This window comes from Macrotis lagotis, chromosome 5, assembly GCF_037893015.1.
Source record: "Macrotis lagotis isolate mMagLag1 chromosome 5, bilby.v1.9.chrom.fasta, whole genome shotgun sequence".
NCBI lineage: Eukaryota > Metazoa > Chordata > Mammalia > Peramelemorphia > Peramelidae > Macrotis > Macrotis lagotis.
The window spans coordinates 147,064,610-147,085,098 of record NC_133662.1 but is presented as its reverse complement, the minus strand read 5'-3'; the positions used below and the strand labels follow the sequence as shown (position 1 = coordinate 147,085,098).

The 20,489-nt window shown below is 37.2% G+C and overlaps 1 protein-coding gene across 1 annotated transcript in view; it reads left to right on the top strand.

The window, feature by feature from the left end:
* The first annotated feature begins 5,402 nt into the window (after positions 1-5,402).
* MAP7 (microtubule associated protein 7) overlaps positions 5,403-20,489 on the top strand; it is a 229,253-nt gene continuing 214,166 nt past the window's right edge. Inside the window, exon 1 of the mRNA XM_074187668.1 lies at positions 5,403-5,881. Within this exon, the coding sequence (XP_074043769.1) occupies positions 5,809-5,881 (73 nt within the window). The 5' untranslated portion in view covers positions 5,403-5,808. The remainder of the gene's footprint in view (positions 5,882-20,489) is intronic.

Here is a 20,489-nt window from a genome sequence, read left to right as displayed (position 1 = left end):
TTTATCCTCATAAAACCCTGGAAGGTAGATACTCATGCCCTTGAGTAATGAACAAACAGGTTGACTGAGATTAAGTTACTTTGAGACATAGAACTAATAATGTATGCGGAAAAATTTGAACTCTTAACTGTTCACTGCTGCATTGAAATAATAATAATCACTAACATTTATATAGTCCTTACTACATGCCAGACACTGTGATAAACATTTATTCTCTAATAATTGTACTTAACAATTATTCTCTCATTTCATCCCCACAACAGTCCTGGAAGGCAGATGCTATAATTATCATTATGGTACAGGATGGAAACATACATTTCAATGCAAATTTCATAATAACCACAAGAACCTAAAAGAATTTTAAGGAGTTGTGGTTATACTAAATTCTTAGCATACCAAAAAAAAATTCCTACTAGGAGTAACAGAGGTGACTTGGTCATATTATGGGCTTAGTTATTTTTCTTTTGCAAACAAGGAGAGACCTACCAGATGGGATTTAAAGGAGAAGCTGAGAACATGAGCTAAGGCTGAGTAGAAGGGCAGGACTTGGCAAGTGAAAAGATGGCAAACATGACTGCATAACATTCAGGAAACAAGGACTAGACTGGTTAGTCTGGAGGAGTGGAGGTAAGGTTGGAGTGGGAGGAGATAGGTAGAGGCCAGATTAAGGAGAGTTTTGAATATCAGACTAAGGAATCTGGACTCTGCTGCACTTGTTACATAGGATAATCCAGCATTTGCATAGAAATGTAAAAGGCTAGAGAAACATCCACATCCGACCAAAGAAAAATAACACACAAAAATATTTCAGTAAGAAGACTACAGCTTTTTAGGAAATGTTTTCCAGTAGATCAGCATTCTTTTCAAGGGCTCTACTAGAAATATTATTTAGTTTCAATTCAATACAATATTCTTTGAATGTCCAAAGAGGAATATTCAATCCTACTTTCTTAATTCAGTTGAAAGAACTTCGTGGGTCTTATTTCTCATTCAACTGTTTTTTTTATTAGTAGAAATTCTGGTAAAAAGAATCACTTGGATTGGGGAAGCCTACTAAAAGAAATCAGTTTGCCTATAAAAGTTTTCTAGAGATATACAGAATTTACTGAGGACAAAGCATGAAGGAAATCTTTTTGTTAGAGTTAGAAAACTTATCCACTTGGTGTTCTTTCACTCCAGATTAAAAAAAGTTCCATAATAATTTCCATTTATGAGACAACTTTAGATGCATGAAAGAATCATATAATCTTTTTTTCAGCTGCTATATAACCTGTGTGTGTGTGTGTGTGTATCACATAAAAATTTTTTAAGGTTTGCAAAGCACTTTCTCCACAACAGCCCTATGAGGAAAGTAGCATTATTCCCCAATTTACAGATGAGAAAACTGAGCCTTATGGTAGTTAAGTAATTTACCTATGGTCACAACTCTGGTAAAAGTACAAAATATAAACCAGATCTTCTCACTCCCAAGTGTGCCTGTCTCTTAAACCATGCTCACCTGTATATAAAAAGTGAATAATAAACAACTTACATTTTATAGTTTGTGTGTATGTTTACAAAGTACTTCAAATTAATAATCTTTCAACCCTGTGAGAGAGATGCAAGTAATTTTTCCATTTACCAGCTGGGGAAAACTGACACCAAGTGGCCAAGATCTAGCTAGTAAGTGGCAGAGCTATAGCTCAAACTCAGATCTGATTCCAAGGTCTTCCCACTTAAACCTCATGGATTCCATCAATCAATAAATCTTAAATACCTACTATGTGCTAGGCATTGTGCTAGGGCTGGATATTCTTCACCTTCCACTGCCTCTTGGACCATGTCCAGTTGTCTTGACCTTTGTATCAAATGGACTCAGATGACTCGGAGGAGAGAGAATGACTGGTGACTTTGCACAATTTTACAAGAGTAACAACAACCATCACTGAAAAGGTTGGAGGACATTGTCAAGATGGCTCATAGTTTTTTTGATTTGGGTTTTTTTTTTGTATTTTAAATATTGAAGAGGGCATAGACTTTTCTGCTAGGATCTAAAAGAATTAGAGGCAATGGAAATTTAAAAGAAACAAATTCATGTTTCATTCAAGGAAAAAATTCCTAACAATTTGAATTATTCAAAAGTAGAATGAGCTGTCTATAGAAGAAAAAAGTCCCCACCTTACCAGAGAGCTTTCAAATGTTCAATGAATTTCTTTGGAAGGTTTTCTATTTGGCTAGAGGTTTTCAAGCAAAGGGTGTGTTATAAAAGGGGGGATTACTTTTTAGGTAAGAATTAGATGATCTCCAAAATCTTTTGCACCTCTTGACAAGAATAGGAAACGGACTACTGGTTTCACTGGCTTAGTGAGGAAATTCCTTCCACTACTATAGATTGGCATCTTCTCTGTAACTAATCATCTTAGTTGCTCAGAGCACAGAAAGGACAAAAAGCTTGTCTGGGTTCATAAAGTCAGTAGAATCATTGAGCACACTACTTTTTGGTTCAAAGGCCAGTTATATTTGGGGTCAATTGAGATTCAGATTAGCTTTATCCAACTCTTCATGACCCCAGTTAGGGTGGGTTTTTTTGGCAATGATACTGGAGTAGTTTACCATTTCCTTCTCCATTTCATTCCATGGCTCAGGAAATTGAGGCAAACAGGTCACACAGCTATTAAGTGTCTGAATTCAGAAGGATGAATTTTCCCTGACTCCAGGTTCGGCTCTCTCCACTGCCACCTAATTGTCCAACTCAGAAATAATAGATTAAAATAAGGTTCATTCTATGAGCTCTAGGAACTTATAGAAAAAGTATTCTTAACCTTGGAAGATTGTGAATTATATAACATTTTAAAAAATTTTTATAACTATGCAATTGGTTTTCTTTGTAATCCTACATATTATATTTTTATTCATTTAAAAACATTATTTCTATTCTAATGGCATATGTACATTTTATACAATATGTATATGTGCTATATTTATCTTTATGAGCCCTTATAGAAGGGTAATATATATTAGGTATATGTATAGAATGTACTATATGCTATATATATATATATATATATATATATATCATGTTTAGCATATATGCAGTAAATACTACTTGAAGCATATTCTACACATGATTGAATAGGCTAAAGATAATCTTTAATGAGTTTGAATATGTGAAATACAATTTATTACAATGCTTTTTTTTGTTTTATTTAAGGCAATGGGGTTAAGTGACTTGCCCAAGGTCACACAGCTAGGCAATTATTAAGTATCTGAAGTTGAATTTGACTCAGGTCTTCCTGACTCCAGGGCTGGTGCTCTATCCACTGCTTCATTTAGCTGCCCCCTATTACAATGCTTTTTAAAAAATATTTTAGATGTATGTATCCCCTAGTACTTCAGTAGCATGTTTACTATATGGAGAATGTAAAAACATAATACTCATGTAGCATATAAATTATGAGTATAGGCTAATCTTGTATAAAAATTACATGTAGAGCAAATACTTTAGGTGACATGTACATGTTTGTTATATATGTCATATGCACATGGGCATTTTTAGCACTTATTTACCAAATATATTTATACTGTTCAATAGGCATATACGGATATTTAGTTTCCATGTATTCACTGGATATATTCCATATATTTTATTCTATGTATCATACTATAAATGTACTGGTTGGGTGGTTGGGTGGGTGGTTATCCTTCATTCTTTTGATATCAAATGATATCAAAATGACTATATATATATATATACACAAATTTTCTATGGAGTATATACTAATCTCACATATAATATTTAAATATACTGTATGTGTATATATGCCAAGCAAATATGTATTATATGATATCAGCAGTGTACAATGTATAGAATACTATATACCTGCAGCATGCAATGTATACAATGTAAAGAATGCATTATATGATAGCAGTATACAATATGTAGAATGTACTATATGAAATCTTAGTATCTGTAGCATATGCTACATCTGATGTGTGTAGCTAGGTGGCGATGATAAAATGCTGCCCTGAAGTCTGAAAGATTCAGCTTCCAGAATTCAAATCCAGCCTCAGACATTCATTATTCATAGGTGGTGCCAGTGGATAGAGAGAGCACCGGCCCTGGGGTCAGGAGTATCTCGGTTCAAATCCGGTCTCAGACACTTAATGATTACCTTAGCTGTGTGGCTTTGGGTAAGCCACTTAACCCAATTGCCTTGAAAAAACCTAAAACAAACAAACAAATAAATGAATGAATAGAAAAATAAATAAATAAATAAAACCTTATTCTGAGGTTAGGTCTATAACCTTCATCAGATTTCCAAAGGACTTCCCCCCCCCAAAAAAAAAAGTTTAAGAACTTGATCTAGAGGCTCCAGAGGTTGTAAAAAACAACAAAAAAAAGTGAGAACCATCCTTCCTAAAAGTAAAGCCAGTTTCTTCCTTAAGGATATCATTTCTCTCTCATCACACTCCATTTGGATCAATGTAGACCATGGAAACAATGTAAAGACTGACAAAATGCCTTCTGTGGAGGGGTGGAGGGAAAAAAAGTAAGATTAGGGGGAAAACTGTAAAACTAAAAATAAAATCTTTAAGAAGAAAGAAAGAAAGACAGAAAGACAGAAAGACAGAAAGACAGAAAGACAGAAAGACAGAAAGAAAGAAAGAAAGAAAGAAAGAAAGAAAGAAAGAAAGGAAGGAAGGAAGGAAGGAAGGAAGGAAGGAAGGAAGGAAGGAAAGGAAGGAAGGAAGGAAGGAAGGAAGGAAGGAAGGAAGGAAGGAAGGAAGGAAGGAAGAAAGGAAGAAAGAAAGAAAGAAAGAAAGAAAGAAAGAAAGAAAGAAAGAAAGAAAGAAAGAAAGAAGAAAGAAAGAAAAAGAAAGAAAGAAGGAAAGGAAGGAAGAAAGAAAGAAAGAAAGAAAGAAAGAAAGAAAGAAAGAAAGAAAGAAAGAAAGAAAGAAAGAAAGAAAGAAAGAAAGAATAAGAAAAGCCAACACTATTTTCAATCCGGACTTCTTTAAAAAAACTGATTTTGGCAGCTGCCTTCCTGCTTTCCCTGGCTCGTGCTCAGCCACCCTGAAGGTGTGGGAGTGTATTTCTGCCTGACAGACACGAATCACTCCCCCTTTTGTTTCTCAGGATTGTTTCCATCTCTTAGTAGTCCGCATCAGTCTGTGGTGTTTTTGTAAACCTTCGGTGTGGTGCTGCTTGCACGCTAAGGCTTTCCTCCGGGCCGGTTGTCCGGGGATTGCTTTTCATCCTGATTTCACTGGAGCGAGCCGGAGACACCGGCTGGTTTCGGTCAAACCTCTCTTTAGCAGTCAAGGTGGGGGGCCGGGGAGGGGAATAGCAGTTTCATTCATAACAGTGGTCGGTGGGGGTCAGGGAGCCCCGCAGAGTTGCGGGGCGGCCCCGGAGGGGGCAGAGTGACCTCAGCCCCCGGGCTCGCCCAGGTGCCCCACCTAGGAACCGGCCCGGGGAAGTCCGGCCCCTCCCGAGCAGGGGCGGACGCTGCCCCGACCTGGCTCGGACTCCCACTCCCTCGGCCCCGGAGGACTGAGAAGAGTCGAGCCGGCCCGGTGCCAACCTGGCCCACGGCGCCAACCTGGCCCAGGGCGCCACGGGCTTCCCGACCCCGACTCGAAAACCTGCCGAAGGGGCGCTCTCCGAGCGCCTGCGGCCCCTCACCTGCCCGCCAGGGGGCGGACGTTTCCCCGCACCCCTCCCTTCCCGGGCGCTCACCTGTCTGCGCCCTGGAGGCGGGGGACCGGCTGGAGTGAAACAGGGGAAGAGGGAGGAGCTGCTCGCCCCGGACGCGTCACTGGAGCACCATGGCGGAGCTGGGAGCTGGCGGAGGGAATAACATCCCCGGGGCCCGCGACGGCGCTACCTGCGGCGAGACAGGTGAGGCGGGTGAGGGGCCCGGGAGCGGCCCCAGCCCGGCCGGAGGAGCTCCGGGCCGGGCTGGGGGCCGGGGCGCTCTGGTTACAATGTTGCAAGTGCCGACGTCCTTCCCCTCCCCCTTCTTTGGAATGTTCCTGGAATGGACTCCGGGGTGCGGGGGGCCGGGGGAGGGGAGGACTCGAGAGAGGGGTGGGTGGTCGCCGTCACCGGAGCCTCGCCCGGGTGGAGCTCATCCTGCCAGCCGCCGATCGAGCCTTGCCTGGTAGCCTTCTCCTTCCCTGCTAACAGGTGGAAGCCGCAGAGGCGAGCCAAGGAAATGGAGAAGGGGTGCCCGCTCTCCCACCCGGGCTGTTGGGCTTAATTCAATGGAAGTGGGAAACCGCATCCCTAAGGGAAACCCTGTACAGGTGTGACCATGAACTGAAGGACTGAACTGCTTCTGGGGCCGCCTTGCGGCCCCTGAAGCCACGTAAGGGACACTCGAGTTTTGTTTCTTGGGTATTTTTTTTTACCCAGAAACACCCTGGATCGCAGTATCTGGAACCTGTGTTGTCAAAGGAGACAGCTTAGCGTTACCTAGCTCGGTCTTTCCCTTTTCTATGCGAGGTTCGCTACAACTGGCTTGAACTTGAGAGGGAAGGGGAGCAGGGACTAAGAGAACCATGTGCAGTGCAGCTGGTTAAAATTGATCTTCAGTCTGAGGGACACCACAGAAGTTTAGGAATCGGACATGGACATTCCTATTGGTGGCTGATTGGTCCATTTTGGGTGCTGCCGGTGCCGACTGACTTCCAGATCAATTGACTTACTGCCTTGAACTTGACCTGGATGAAGCCGGATTATCTCTTGAAATGTGGTTCGACTTGTCTTTAATTTGTCAACCCAGAGAGTAAATAAGTATTTTTGTTTTGGGGTGGGGATCCAGCATCTAAGTCCCCACCCTGAGGGCCAGACTAGGAGCACCCTCCTCCCTTATTTAAGGTAGATGAAGTGTTATTTTTACCCTTGAGAACACAATTTTTTTCTGGGGAGGTAGGGAATCCTATTTCATTGGGTTAATGCATATTTATTTATGGCAGTAAATGCTGAGTACTCTTTACCATCTTCATGAGAACATCTTGTCTAGAAACACACGCAGAGGAATACACTGTGGCAGCTATTTTAGCGTCAGATATTTTCAGGTAATTGGTAATCTAGTGATGAGTAATGATTATTTGGACTAAACCAGTGAGATAACAATGAAATGTTTTGCTTTCTAAAGGGCAAAATACTGTTGTTTTGAATCTTCTTCAATAAAAACAATTGCTATTTCTGTCTAAAAAAATTATGTCATCCATCTATATCTGCTTATATATATATATCCAGTGTACTTTATTTTCATGTTAATTTAAAACTTTAAGATAATTTCCCTAAATTTTTCTAGCACTGTATTTATTTTCTTTTTACCTTTGAGAACCTTTTATAAATGTGTTAGAGAGATTTTCAGGGAAGATAAAAGGCAGAACTGTGGTTTCACTGATGTGGATAATTCCTGTCACACCTCCCTTCATGCAGATCCTAGTTCTTAGGTAGCCAAGTCTTATAAAATCCCCTGCCATACAGAGAAATTTAATGACTTCTTCTTGATCTCAAAAATCAGTTATGTCAGATAAGCTTTGAACTATAGTCTGTCAGACTCCAGGGTTAGCACCATATCAGCACTATGTCAAGCTGCTTCTCTAGATGTGATTATTGTCAATATAAGGACTAGTATTTTGAAAGAAAGCAGGTATTTTTTACCTGATGTCACACAAAAAGTCATCGAATTTAGAACAGCTCAAAGGGTTTGATCTTTTAACTTAAGGAGGTATAGGAGTTCACCAAGCACTGCTTTGAGTCATATGATAGACATGTGAGTTCAATTTTAGCCATTAATCATCCTGAATATAGTATTGCATGTTTCACACACGCCCAGCAGCTGCAAGTCTTCCTTCTTTTAAAATAAGGCTTTGCCTCTTTCTACTACTCCTTTTTATTCTCTGCTGTTTTCTTGCTATTGAAAGGTTCCAATTGCAACCCTAATGATAAAATCAAAGTGAGGTACACATTTGATTGCTTTCTTAATTATGCTTCTCAAGAACATGTATATCATCTACCAAGGATACTAGCCTGATTTTTTGTTTAATTTTGTTTTTTCAAGTTTTGCAAGGCAATGGGGTTAAGTGACTCGCCCAAGGTCACACAGCTAGGTAATTTTTAAGTGTCTGAGAAAATATTTGAAGTCAGGTTCTCCCTATGGCTCTATTCACTGCACCACCTAGCTGCCCTGATCCTGATCTAATTTTAAAGCAGTTTATTGAATATAATTCTGAATTATTTTTGAAAAGAAACCCAATATAGTGAAAATACAACATAAAATACACACAATTATAAATTAATTATACTGGTCTTGAATCAATCAATGGAAGAAGCTATAGGATGGGTGGGTTAAATAATTTGGAGTAAAAAGATAAGGAATAAAATATCTGTAAAGTAATTATATTATCTATTATCTATTTCCACCTACCTCACAAGTCATCAGTGAGAGAAAGGATAATGCAGCATTTTGGGTAAAAGGCACTTTATAAAGCCTAGTTTTACAAAAACTGAAGTGATACTATCTTTGTTATTAGCATTTATTTTCTTCTGTTAATCCCACTGATACCAACAGAGGCAGCATGGTGTGATCAAAATAATACCATCCTTGTTTTCTGAAAACCTGGATGCCTGTCTCAGTTCCTCTTCCATTTAGCATTATAGTGGACTAGACACTTAATCTGTCCTTGCCTCAGTTTCTTCAAATAAGATAGCAGTGCTTGGAGTACTTACAAAATTGCAGAGACAGAATGAAACTTTTGCAACCAAAGCACCAAATAGATATTTTATTTTTAGTCCAGAATGAATAATTTATTACAAGGTATTCAATTTAATAATAAATAAATAAATAAATAAATGTGTCAAAGGACAGGGAAATCTACTAGAATAAAAACAGCAATGACAATTATTATTAATAGTAAATAGAATACACATTTTAGCTATTAGTATTATTTGCATTGAGTAGAGAGATGAGTCCATCTGTCTTTCAGATATCTTTATAGGGTAAAATGAAGGCAATTAAGAATTCAAAACACATACCAGAATTGACTAGTTACTGAGAACACTATCTCAGTTTTACCACTAGAGGATCTCATGTGCTTTTCCTATCTCTGGAACTGAGAGTATCTAGGGATTATTTACAGAAATGACTCAGCTGAAGCTGCATGTGCCAAATGAACAATAGACAGTATTAAAGATATAATTTGTAGATCTAATTACCCTTTTAAGGAAGTCTGATGATTTAAAAGTGGCTTTTGGATAAATTTTTATAGCCATATTTTATCATGTGAAAGAATAATAACTCAGTTTTATGTTTATCTATGAATAAAGCTAATAATCTTTTGAAAATATTTTTATTTCTAGAATTTTGAATTGGATTTTTGGATTTTGGAAAGCCCATTGGCTATGGAGGCAGAGGAATGGACAGCATTCAAACCACTCCTTGAATTTTACTACCTACTTGTTAGCAATCTTGCCTCCACTGTGGTCCCCTTTCTAACTCTTCCCTCATAAGGTAAACTTCTTGAGGGATAAAGAGTGTCTTGTTGGATTGTTTTTGCATTCCAAGCATCCCAGCCCCTAACATGGTGCCTGTCAAACAGTAATTTCTTAACAAATGTCCTACTCATATAAAAGGAGCATCTGGGTGGTTCAGTGTATAAGAGTACCAGGCTGGGAATTAGGGAAGCTCCCATTTCTTTTTTTTTTTTAAATTTTTTTTTTAGATTTTTGCAAGGCAGATGGGGTTAAGTGGCTTGCCCAAGGCCACACAGCTAGGTAATTATTAAGTGTCTGAGACCAGATTTGAACCCAGGTACTCCTGACTCCAAGGCCGGTGCTTTATCCACTACACTCGCCACCTAGCTGCCCCAAGCTCCCATTTCTTAGTTCAAATCTGACCTGAGATACTTACAAGCTGATTGACTCTGAGCAAATCCTTAACTCTTTTTAACCTCAGTTTCTTCACTTGTTAAATGAACTGGAGAAGGAAATGGCAAACCACTCCAATATCTTTGCCAAGAAAACCTCAAATGGGGTCTTGAAGAGTCAAACACAACTGAAACACAACATTCATATTCATAACATATGCCATAGATTAAGTGCTTATTAGTATTACAGAAGCCACATGTGTTTCTTTCTATCTTCAGAGGAAACTGGTCATTCAGAAATGGATCCTAAATTGATTTTCTTTTTGAAAAAAAAGAGCATGATTTTTAGTAGTTGGTAGTTTCCAAATTCTAGAGCTGGAAGGGACCTCAGAAGCATCAAAGGGGTAGAACCAGATATACTTAATTTATTACTTAATCATTTATTTTTTTAGTCAAATGAGTGAACTAAAACTCAGACATGCCCAGATTACTGAGACAGTAAATGTTAGATGAGGACTTTGGATTAAGGTCCTCTGCCTCCAGGGTCATTGTTCTATCTCTTGGACTACATTGCCTCCATAATTATATATTATTTTATTTTTATGTTAATATATTGTATGCCACATATAATTTATATGTTATATTCCATTTAACCACCTTTTGTTAAGTACCTACTAAATGTATACAAAGAAAAAATGAAACTTCTGATCATCAAGGAAGGGATATAACTTGTGTACAAAGAAATGCAATATATATATATATATATATACATATATATATATATATATGAAGTAAATATAAATTAATTTATATTAATAATACCTGAGCTGAACTTTAAAAGAAGTCAAGTCTTCCTAGAGGGGGATAGCATTGTATAAGCGAATCTTTTCATAAAACAACAAGGAGTTGGGTGGTTCCTAAACACTGGGGTATAATGAGTGTCTGCTAGCCTCTGTTTGCCATGAGGAATGAAAGATTATGAAAGAAACAAGATATGACATGAGGTGAGTTGTTCTGTTCCTTTCAAACAAAATCATTTATTAAATTTAATATCATCACTTGTGATCTCAGTAATGAAAGTGCGCATCAACATGCACTAAGTAATCTTCAAACAAGAATTCCATCTCACTTGAAAAACATGAGACAGACAAACAGGTAGTTATATTTTTCATGCCATGACATGCTCTGTGCAATCAAGATCTGGAGATTTTCACAGTTTTAGAACTCAAGAGAGCAAAACCTAAAGGATGAATGAGAGACAATTTCAAGTGAATTTTAAACAAATAGGTACTCGATTTGACTATTGTTATTTTTCCAAATTATAAAATCAAGTGAAATAAAAAGTTAAAGGTAAGTAAAAGTAAGGACTCCAGATTATCATTTTAGTTTTCCTACTCAAAGTATGTTGTCATTAAGTTGTCTAGATAGCTCTTATCCCCATGACTGATATCATGGCAAGTGGGAAGATGTATCATTAAAAGAATGCCTAGGAGCTTGCATTCATGTACATGTGAGAAATACTAAAATACACTTAGGCTTCTATTTCCTAATTCTCCTTGCAGAGGAGAGGAACTGGACTTCTGATCTAATAAGACACTCCTAGATGAGGTAACTTCCTTTACTAATATAGATTGACCCCCTCTCACCAAAATAAGGTCTTGGTTGCCTGGGATACTGAGAAATGACTAGCCCAGGGTCACTCAGCTGGCATGCATCAGAGATGGCACAGCTGTTTGGAAATGAATCTAGTGGCATTTGTAATTAAAGATAATCTCAATAATAACTAATATAAAGATAATCTGAATTCAGAAAATATTCCTTTCATTTGTGCTCTTCTAATTTGTATTAGAGATATTCATGACCTTACTTACTTACCTAAACTCTTATAAAAGAGTCACTGTGTTATAGTGTAGAGAGAGGCAACCTTGGAGGGGAGAAAGCTGGTTTCAAGTCCTGCCTTTAACATATGCTGATTGTATGACCTGGGGGGGAGATCATTAAATCTCTATGTACCCCTCAAAACTCTGGAAGACCATAAAATGAAGAACAGTTGCTGATTTTTATTTGTCAAAAGAGTTTCCTCTTGAGGAATCGAGGATGGGAGAAGGGGACCCTACCTCAGTCAAATCATAGATCCAACCAAAAACAAAATTAAAAGCTTCCTGAGGATAGGAATTGTCTTATTTATCTTGGCTATCCCTAGGATAGAAATGAAAAATGTTTGATAAGTGCTTGTTGAATCAATGTTGTTGAAAGATCAATTAAGGATTATAATTAATATTTTATCAAATTATTACATGGAACCATTTGTGTGGAAGGCATCATGAGGCATCCAAAAAAGCAAGCTAAGTTCCTGCCTGCAAAAAGATTTCGATATTGTTATTACATTTCAGACCTATGCAAAAAACATAGGGAGCTGTAATATTATGACAGGAGCTACATAATTGGTTCAAATTGCTATAGAAGTATAGAGGAAGGGGAGGAATCACTTCTGACTGAGGTGATCATTGAAGACATCCCAGATGATAGTAATATTGAAAAATAAGAATAATTTCCTTTTCCTGAGTAATGGAAACATCAGGAAAGAAGGTGTGGAAACCAGCAGGCTCAGGGTGTGTTTGGGTTATGAAGTTACTCCAGAGCAGCCATTAAGACACCTTTTGGGAGTACTAGAAATAGAATGGGAATGTTGCTGTTTAATTATATCTGGCTCTTTGTGATGTTGTGCACCATGGCATGTCAATACTGTCCATGGAATTTTCTTGGCAAAGATACAGGAGTGGTTTGCCATTTCCTTTTCCAGTGGATTAAGGTAAACAGGAAGTTAAGTGGCTTGCCCACTTTCTATCTGAGGTCAAGTTTGAATTCCAGTCTTCCTGTCTTTGGAACTACCTGCTTAAAAGAAGTTAGGTGAATTGTCTAGGGTCATACAGCTAGAAACCATCTGAGGTTGGATTTGAATTCAGGTCTTCTCGACTTCAGGCCTAGTACTCTATTCAATTGAGTCACCTAGTTCCCTAAAAATCATAAATTTGAACCTCCTTATAGAGGGCCTTCTGGGAGCAACCTGGAATGTGGACTTTGCTTAGATGTCAGTGAAATGCCACTGAAGTTTTAGCATTAAATTGTAAGAGTAAGTGGAGCTGTGCCTTATGGAACTGATTCTGGTAAAGGTATACAGGATGAGCTACAGAAGAGATAGTGATGCCAAATTCAAATAAAACTGGGAATGATAAACCTTATGTAAGAATCCTCACCTGCTGTAAATTGACTTAGAAAATCAAATATTAACCTTATCTATGTTCTATTTATTGTTTTTTATTTCATTTAACATTTTCCATTTATATTTTGATCTATTTAAGAATCTGATTCTTTGATACCTTTATTCTACCACAAGGAGGGAGACCAATTAGGAGGCAGAGTTACAGTGGAAAGAACATTTGGTTTTAGAATCAGAGCTGTTATTCAATCTTTTTTTAATTCTGTCCAAATCTTTGTAACTTCATTTGGGATTTTCTTGAGGTACCTGTATTCAAATCCTGCCTTTGACACATTACCTTGAGAGCAAGTCAATTAACTTTTATGTTTCCTTAATTTCCTTAATTTAGTTTCCTTAATTTCTATGAAATGAGAATGTTGGGATAGTTTGGGGTTGCCTGCAAGCTTTAAATCTATTATTTTATTTTTCCCCAATTACATGTAAAAACAAGTTTTTGCATTTTTTTTTAATTTTTGAGTTCTAAATTCTCTCCCTCCTTTGCCTTCAAATTGAGAAGGCAAGCAAGTAGCTTTAAATCTTATGAACCCATGATCCTAATGATTCAGAGATAATAGTCCCTAACCTCTAGAAGACTTTGATTTTTAAGGCTAACTAATAATGATTTTTTTTACAAAGCCTCAGTAAAAATTTTAAGTGAATGGAAGGTATAAAGTGCTTTTTGAGACTAAGAAAGAAAAGATTATTATTGAAATGAAAACATTGGAAATGAAACCCCTACACTTTCTTTAATCCTCTTTATTTTTCTCATCCAAGAAATCTTCTAGGCATCCTGCAAGTATCTCTGTGAGGAGTTATACAGGGGTCTGCAAATCAATAATGCATCATGGATTTTTCTCAGTCAGTGGGTTTTTTTTTAATACAGCTATAAGCATATGAAAGTCTTAAATTGTTTTGACATGAAAGAGACTTTATATTTAAAAAAAAACAAAAGATTAGGAACCCTTTCAGCTCTAGGCAGGAGACGATAATGACCTGGCAGTAGAATAGTAAGAGGGGGGAGATTGGGGAAAATATATTGAGAGGATTTTGCAACTGATTGGCCACAGGGGGCCTAGGAGTGGAAGGAGTTGAGGACAGTTTTTGTTTTGATCTCAGGTTAGTGAGATGAAGATGGCATTCTTAACATAAATAGGAAACATGAAAACTGATTTAAACTAAGTGGTAAGTCTTAGTTTTAGATTTGCTGAAGTGTTGGAAATTTGAGACAAATCCAGTAGAGAAGCCAGAGTAGAAGATAACAAAGTGGGTGAGATCTCATAAGAAAGAGAAAATATAGATAGAAGAGATGATATTGGATCTCACCAAATGCGCAGAATGGAAGGAAGAGAGACTTGTGGAAGAAAAGGAAAAGGAATAGTCAGAGGCAACCAATATAATGCCTTGTAGAGGAAGCTAAAAAAAACAACAACAAACCCAAAGAATTTCAAGAAAGAAGGGTAACTAAAAGTTTCAAGTGCTGAAACAAGATCAGAGAAAACATGCATTGAGAAAAGGTCATAGAATTTATGGTTGGGGAGATCATTAGTGGCATTTATTTGAGACCTTTGAGGCCAAGTGATTTGCCCAGGGTCACACAGCTGGTAGGTGTCTGAGGTTAGATGGAACTCAGAAAGACAGTCTTTCTAACTCCATGCCTATAGCTAACTATTCAACGTACCCCGAGCTGTTCCCTTAAACATAACAGGTCTTCTATTACTATTTATTCCCTTTTCCCTTCAGAGAGGAAAGCACCTTTCTTACTGTTCCTCCTACCTGTGCACAGGTTGGAACCAAGGCCCAGAATGTCCTCCTTCCTCACTCTGCCTCTGAGAATGGCCAATTTTTTTTCAGAGTCCATCCCAAACACCACTTTCCAAAGTAGCCCTTTTTGGTTTTCCCTCCCCTCCCCATCCCTGCCCACAAATTATCTTGAACTTAATCCCTATGTGCTCATATATGTACAAACCATCTCCCCTAATAGAAGGTAGACTCCTCAAGGGCAAAGATAATTTTATTTTTGTTTTTGTATCCGCAGTATCCAGGACATAGAAGGTTCATAATAAATAAATGGATGCTTGTTGGTTGATTGAAAGGAGGTTAAAAAGCTTTTCAGTAGATAGCTGCTTAACATCTAGATTTTAAAACCCTAGGGTTTCTGAGTTTAAACATTCCTCTGACTCGGGCAGCCCCTGCAGGTCAGTGCTATCTCATTGACCTATTTTCTTTCTTCCCTGGCTGTTCACTGTTTGTGCTATCCCAGGCTATAACCTTGGGAAACAAGACACAGTAGATCTCTTCCTGCCAATGGTGTTTTTATATTTGCATAATTAGAGCCTCCTAGAGAAGTCATTGCTTAATGAAAGTCTGGTAGAGAATACAGATATAGTATGCTACCAAATGCAGTTGAGATAGCTCTTATGGGACCTAAGTCTCTGGAATTGGATTTGTAAAAATACTTTCATTTCTAGGGGTTAAAGTAATACAGATAGAAACCAGGATCTGATTTTCTGGACAAGAAAATGGTTAAAGGTACTTCATTCACCTCTGGCCTTACAAGATTTAGTGACAATGATTCTCTACTTCCTCATCCTCCTGTTTTATTCTTTAATCACAATCATTTTCTCCCCATATTTAATATTTGCATATTTTCAGCATCTAAAACTCTAGGCAGTGCAATCCAGAAAGTTGTATGAATGCAATTTAAATATGTATTTTCTTGGATACTTTGCTGCTCTGGGACCTTTCTTTGTTTTTCTCATGATAAATGATAATGGAGCTGCCTTTTTAAAAAACTGCATTTTATATTCATTGAAAATCATATCTCTTCAAAGCAATTCATATATGTGAAGGCATTATATAAATGTAAAGAGCTTTATGGTCTTCCAAGTCTCTGTTTTCTGACTTTGGTTCATTATTTCCATAATAGGACATGGAACACATGATTAAAGATGGCAGTACTTGATCATCTGACTTGTTTTGTTTTGCCCCAAGACTTAAGTCCTTGCTTATAGCAATTAAAAAGCCTAAGCACTTAGGATCATTTCAATACTTACATGGATGACTTACTTGATGGAATCCATCTGGGTACCTCCTTCCACCTTTGGAAATTGAAATCCCTTCAGGCTTAGTGAATATTTGAGGCAAAAAAAGGAAAAAAAAATGCATGATGAGTAACTTGGTAATGTGTCTCTCTGAACTTAGATAAACTTGAATGATAGAACTAAAGTCTGTAACCACACTTATCCTTGAGGTTTTTGAATTTTGACAGAGGACCAGCCAGAGCTTGAACTTCATTGCAAAACTTTCAAAACCTTTCAATGTCTGACAAAGTAAACAAAAATATAATACAACATAGATAACATTAATTTGTGGTTTTCTTTGGGGGGGGGAGTTGCAAGGCAGTGGGGTTAAGTGACTTGCCCAAGGCCACACAGCTAGGTAATTATTAAATATCTGAGGTCAGATTTGAACTCAGGTACTCCTGACTCCAGGGCCAGTGCTCTATCCACTGCGCCACCTAGCTGCCCCAATTTGTGATTTTCTAAGCCAATATGTACCCTAAGGAATATGTTTCTATTTGACTTTGATGTCACTGTTTTAAACAATTCTAAAATATAATGACCGTTAGTCTCCTCACTAACTCGATAACTCTACTCTGGAGTCTTTACAATGTACCAATATTTTCTTAAAATATGACTCCCATTTCTATGTATTTTTAAGAATAAAAAGATATTCAGAATCACAGCCCATATGTACTCTATGAAGAAAACTGTATTGGTGTCAATTTAAATTCAGGGTCCCCAAATAAAAATTCTCAAGAAAGTTCCCCTCATTCTGTAAGATCATTCCCAGGACAAAATCTGCTCAGATGGTATTTGTGTCCATACCTGATGGTATTGATGAAACTTATTCCTTCAGTCCAGAGCTTGAGTTTTGATTAGGAATCCAACCCATCCTACTGGTTCTCCAAAGCTCCTCATCTCCTCATTGGGTATGTTAGAGAGACTGACTTGGACCTTGCTGTAACATTCCTAGGTGCCATGTGTTTGTAGCCATCCACTGGAGCTACCTCTTAATTAGTTGGATGACACCCTTGCCTGGCAGCTCTGCTAGATTCATCTCATTATGGGTTATCCCTCTGGCATCAGAATGTTGCCATGCCAAATCAAACATAAAATTAGATACATCCCCTACTTAGTGGCTTTTCAATGATAATATCCAGTTGCGCAAAGTTCACTGCTTAGCATTCTCCATGTGACTATTTAGATTATCCCATTCATCTCACATGTCTGAGGTCTATTTCATTTCTAGTACCTTCACTATATTTCTATTCCATATAAAGTATAATCCTAACTGGACAAGTCACTTAATCCTGTTTACCTCAGTTTCCTCATCTGTGAAATGGGGTTAACAAAAGCACCTACCTCTGAGGATTTTCATGAGGATCAAATGAAATACTAGTTGTAAATGTGCCTGGCACTTACTTACTAGGTGCTGTACAAATGCTGGCTGTTATCATTATTATTATTGAAAATATTACTCGGGGCAGCTAGGTGGTGCAGTGGATAAAGCACTGGCCCTGGAGTCAGGAGTACCTGGCTTCAAATCTGGTCTCAGACACTTAATAATTACCTAGCTGTGTGGCCTTGGGCAAGCCACTTAACCCCACTTGCCTTGCAAAAAAAAATATTACTCAAACTAATCATTTTTTTAGAGAGAGATCTTCAAAATTATGAGTATACTCAAATTGCCTTTTATTCTCACATAAAAATGTTTAAGGGGGAAATATAGACATACTTAGAGACAGTGATAGATAAATATTATCTATCCTTTTTTTATCATTAACCCTTTCTAACTACAATATTCATCAAGGAGACTTTTCTCTGATGCTTTTATGGGTCTTGCCTCAAATTAAATAGAAGCTAACCTTAGATTCCTCATCTAAAAACTGGTGATAATAACACTCATACATCCTGTTATCACAATAATCAGGTGAGATAATGTGTATAAAGTACTTTATAAACCATAAATTGCTAGATAAATGTAGCTATGTTTCATGCTTATCTCATTCTTACTTTTCAGTGGAGTTCATCTAGAAACAATACTAGGACAAATTGTTATCCTGCCATTATTCTTTTGTATTTGATATTCGTTGAACAATTGCACTGTTTGCTAAAATTATTATTAATGTTTTCAACCAGGCAGTGCTTGTGCTATTTGAAATTTAGAAATTATTGACCTCAACCTTTTTGCTCAGAGCCCTACTAATTAGGGATTAGAACTAATAAAAAGAGGACTAGGAAACATTCAGTCAGAATATATAGGCTACCTGTGGACCACACACATACAAAAAGTTTCCAAAGACACTTTTCAAAGTTTATCTTCATTTATTTTTTCTGTGTTTTTATGTACAGCACTCATTATTAGTATTTGCAAAAAAAAGCACCTTATTATTTATAGTTTTGTGTAAATACTTATTACAGATCATGGATTGAAAAATATCTAAAACAATTTGTGGTTTATAAATGTAACAACCTATCATAGCATTGTAAGAAACAAGAAATTTAAACAATCTAGAGAACCACTGAAAAATTTATATTGACTATTACAGAGTAAAGTTAATCTAGGAAAACAGTATACACAATGGCTACAACAGTTTAAATAGAAAGAACAGAAAGATTAAATTGAAAATGTATATGACAGAGTACGGCTCAGAAGAAGAAATAAGAAAATGCTTCTTGGTCTTCTTCAAAGAGGTGGGAGACAATGGGTGTGGAACTTTACAATAATATTAAGCTGGGTGGCTGGCTAGGTGGCGCAGTGGATAGGGCACCAGCCCTGGAGTCAAGAGTACCTGAGTTCAAATCCTGCCTCAGACACTTCATAATTACGTAGCTATGTGGCCTTTGGCAAGTCACTTAACCCCATTGCCTTGCAAAAACCCTAAAAACCCCCAATAATATTAGGCATGGTTGATGTGTTAGCTTTTTTATACATTTCCTTTTTACTTTGTTTTTAATTCTATGTCACAAAGCTTTTATATTACTCATCATGTGTTCTGGGTAAGGACACAGGAAGGGATATTAATAAAGGAAATAAAAGTGTAAAAGTACATCAGATTTTTTAAAAAAAAATCTGTTGTAGATGAGAAAATTGAGAAATTCTTTTTTTGAATAAACATTTCATTTGTTTTCCAATTATATACAATAGTAGTTTCCAAGTATCATTTTTGTAATGTTTTGAATTTTACAATTTTTCCCCTTACCTCACTTCCCTCCCCACCCTACCCTCACAAAGAAGGCAGTCTGATAGTCTTTCATTGTTTCCATGCTATGCATTGATCAAAATTGAATGTGTTGAAAGAAAAATCATATCCTTAAGGAAAAAATAAAATATAAGAGATAGCAAAATTATGTAATACATATGACAACTTTTTTTTTAATTGAAAGTTATAGTCTTTGGTCTTTGTTTAAACTTCACAGTTCTTTCTTTGTATATAGATGGTATTCTCCATTGCAGATACCCTAAAATTGTCCCTGATTTTTGCACTGATGGAATGAGCAAGTCCATTAAAGTTGATCATTACCCCCATGTTGCTGTTAGGGTGTATAATGTTCTGGTTCTGCTGGTCTCTTTCAGCAATAGTTCATGAAAGTCTTTCCAGGCTTCTCTGAATTCCCATCCTTCTTGATTTCTAATAGAACAATAGTGTTCCATAATGTACATAAGCCACAATTTGTTTAGCCATTCCCCAATTGATGAACATTCACTCAATTTCCAATTCTTTGCCACCACAAAGGGTGCTGCTGTGAACATTTTGTATAAGTGATGTTTTTACCCTCTTCCATGTTCTCTTCAGGGTGTAGACCTAGCAGTGGTATTGCTGGATCAAAGGGTATGCACATTTTTTTTGCCCTTTGAGCATTATTCCAAATTGCTCTCCAGAAAGGCTTGGATCAGTTCACAGCTCCACCAACAATGTATTAATGTCCTAGATCTCCCTTATGCCTTTCAACATTGATCATTGTCCTTTCTGGTCATATTGGCCAATCTGAAAGGTGTGAGGTAGTACCTCAGAGATGTTTTAATTTGCATTTCTCTAATCAGTAATGATTTAGAGGAATTTTTCATATGACTATGGATCACCTTGATTTCCTTATCTGTAAATTGCCTCTGCATATCCTTTGACCAAAAAAATTGAGAAATTCTATGAGAAACTCAAATTCTTCAAATTAAATTAAGATATATATATCTTCATAGGTGCTGACTTCAGTGGGCATAGAGGTAGATAGAAGAAGAAGGTGAAAGATGTTGGAAAATATAGTTCAAAAAAACAATAGAGGTCAAAGGCTTGTAGCCTAGCCAA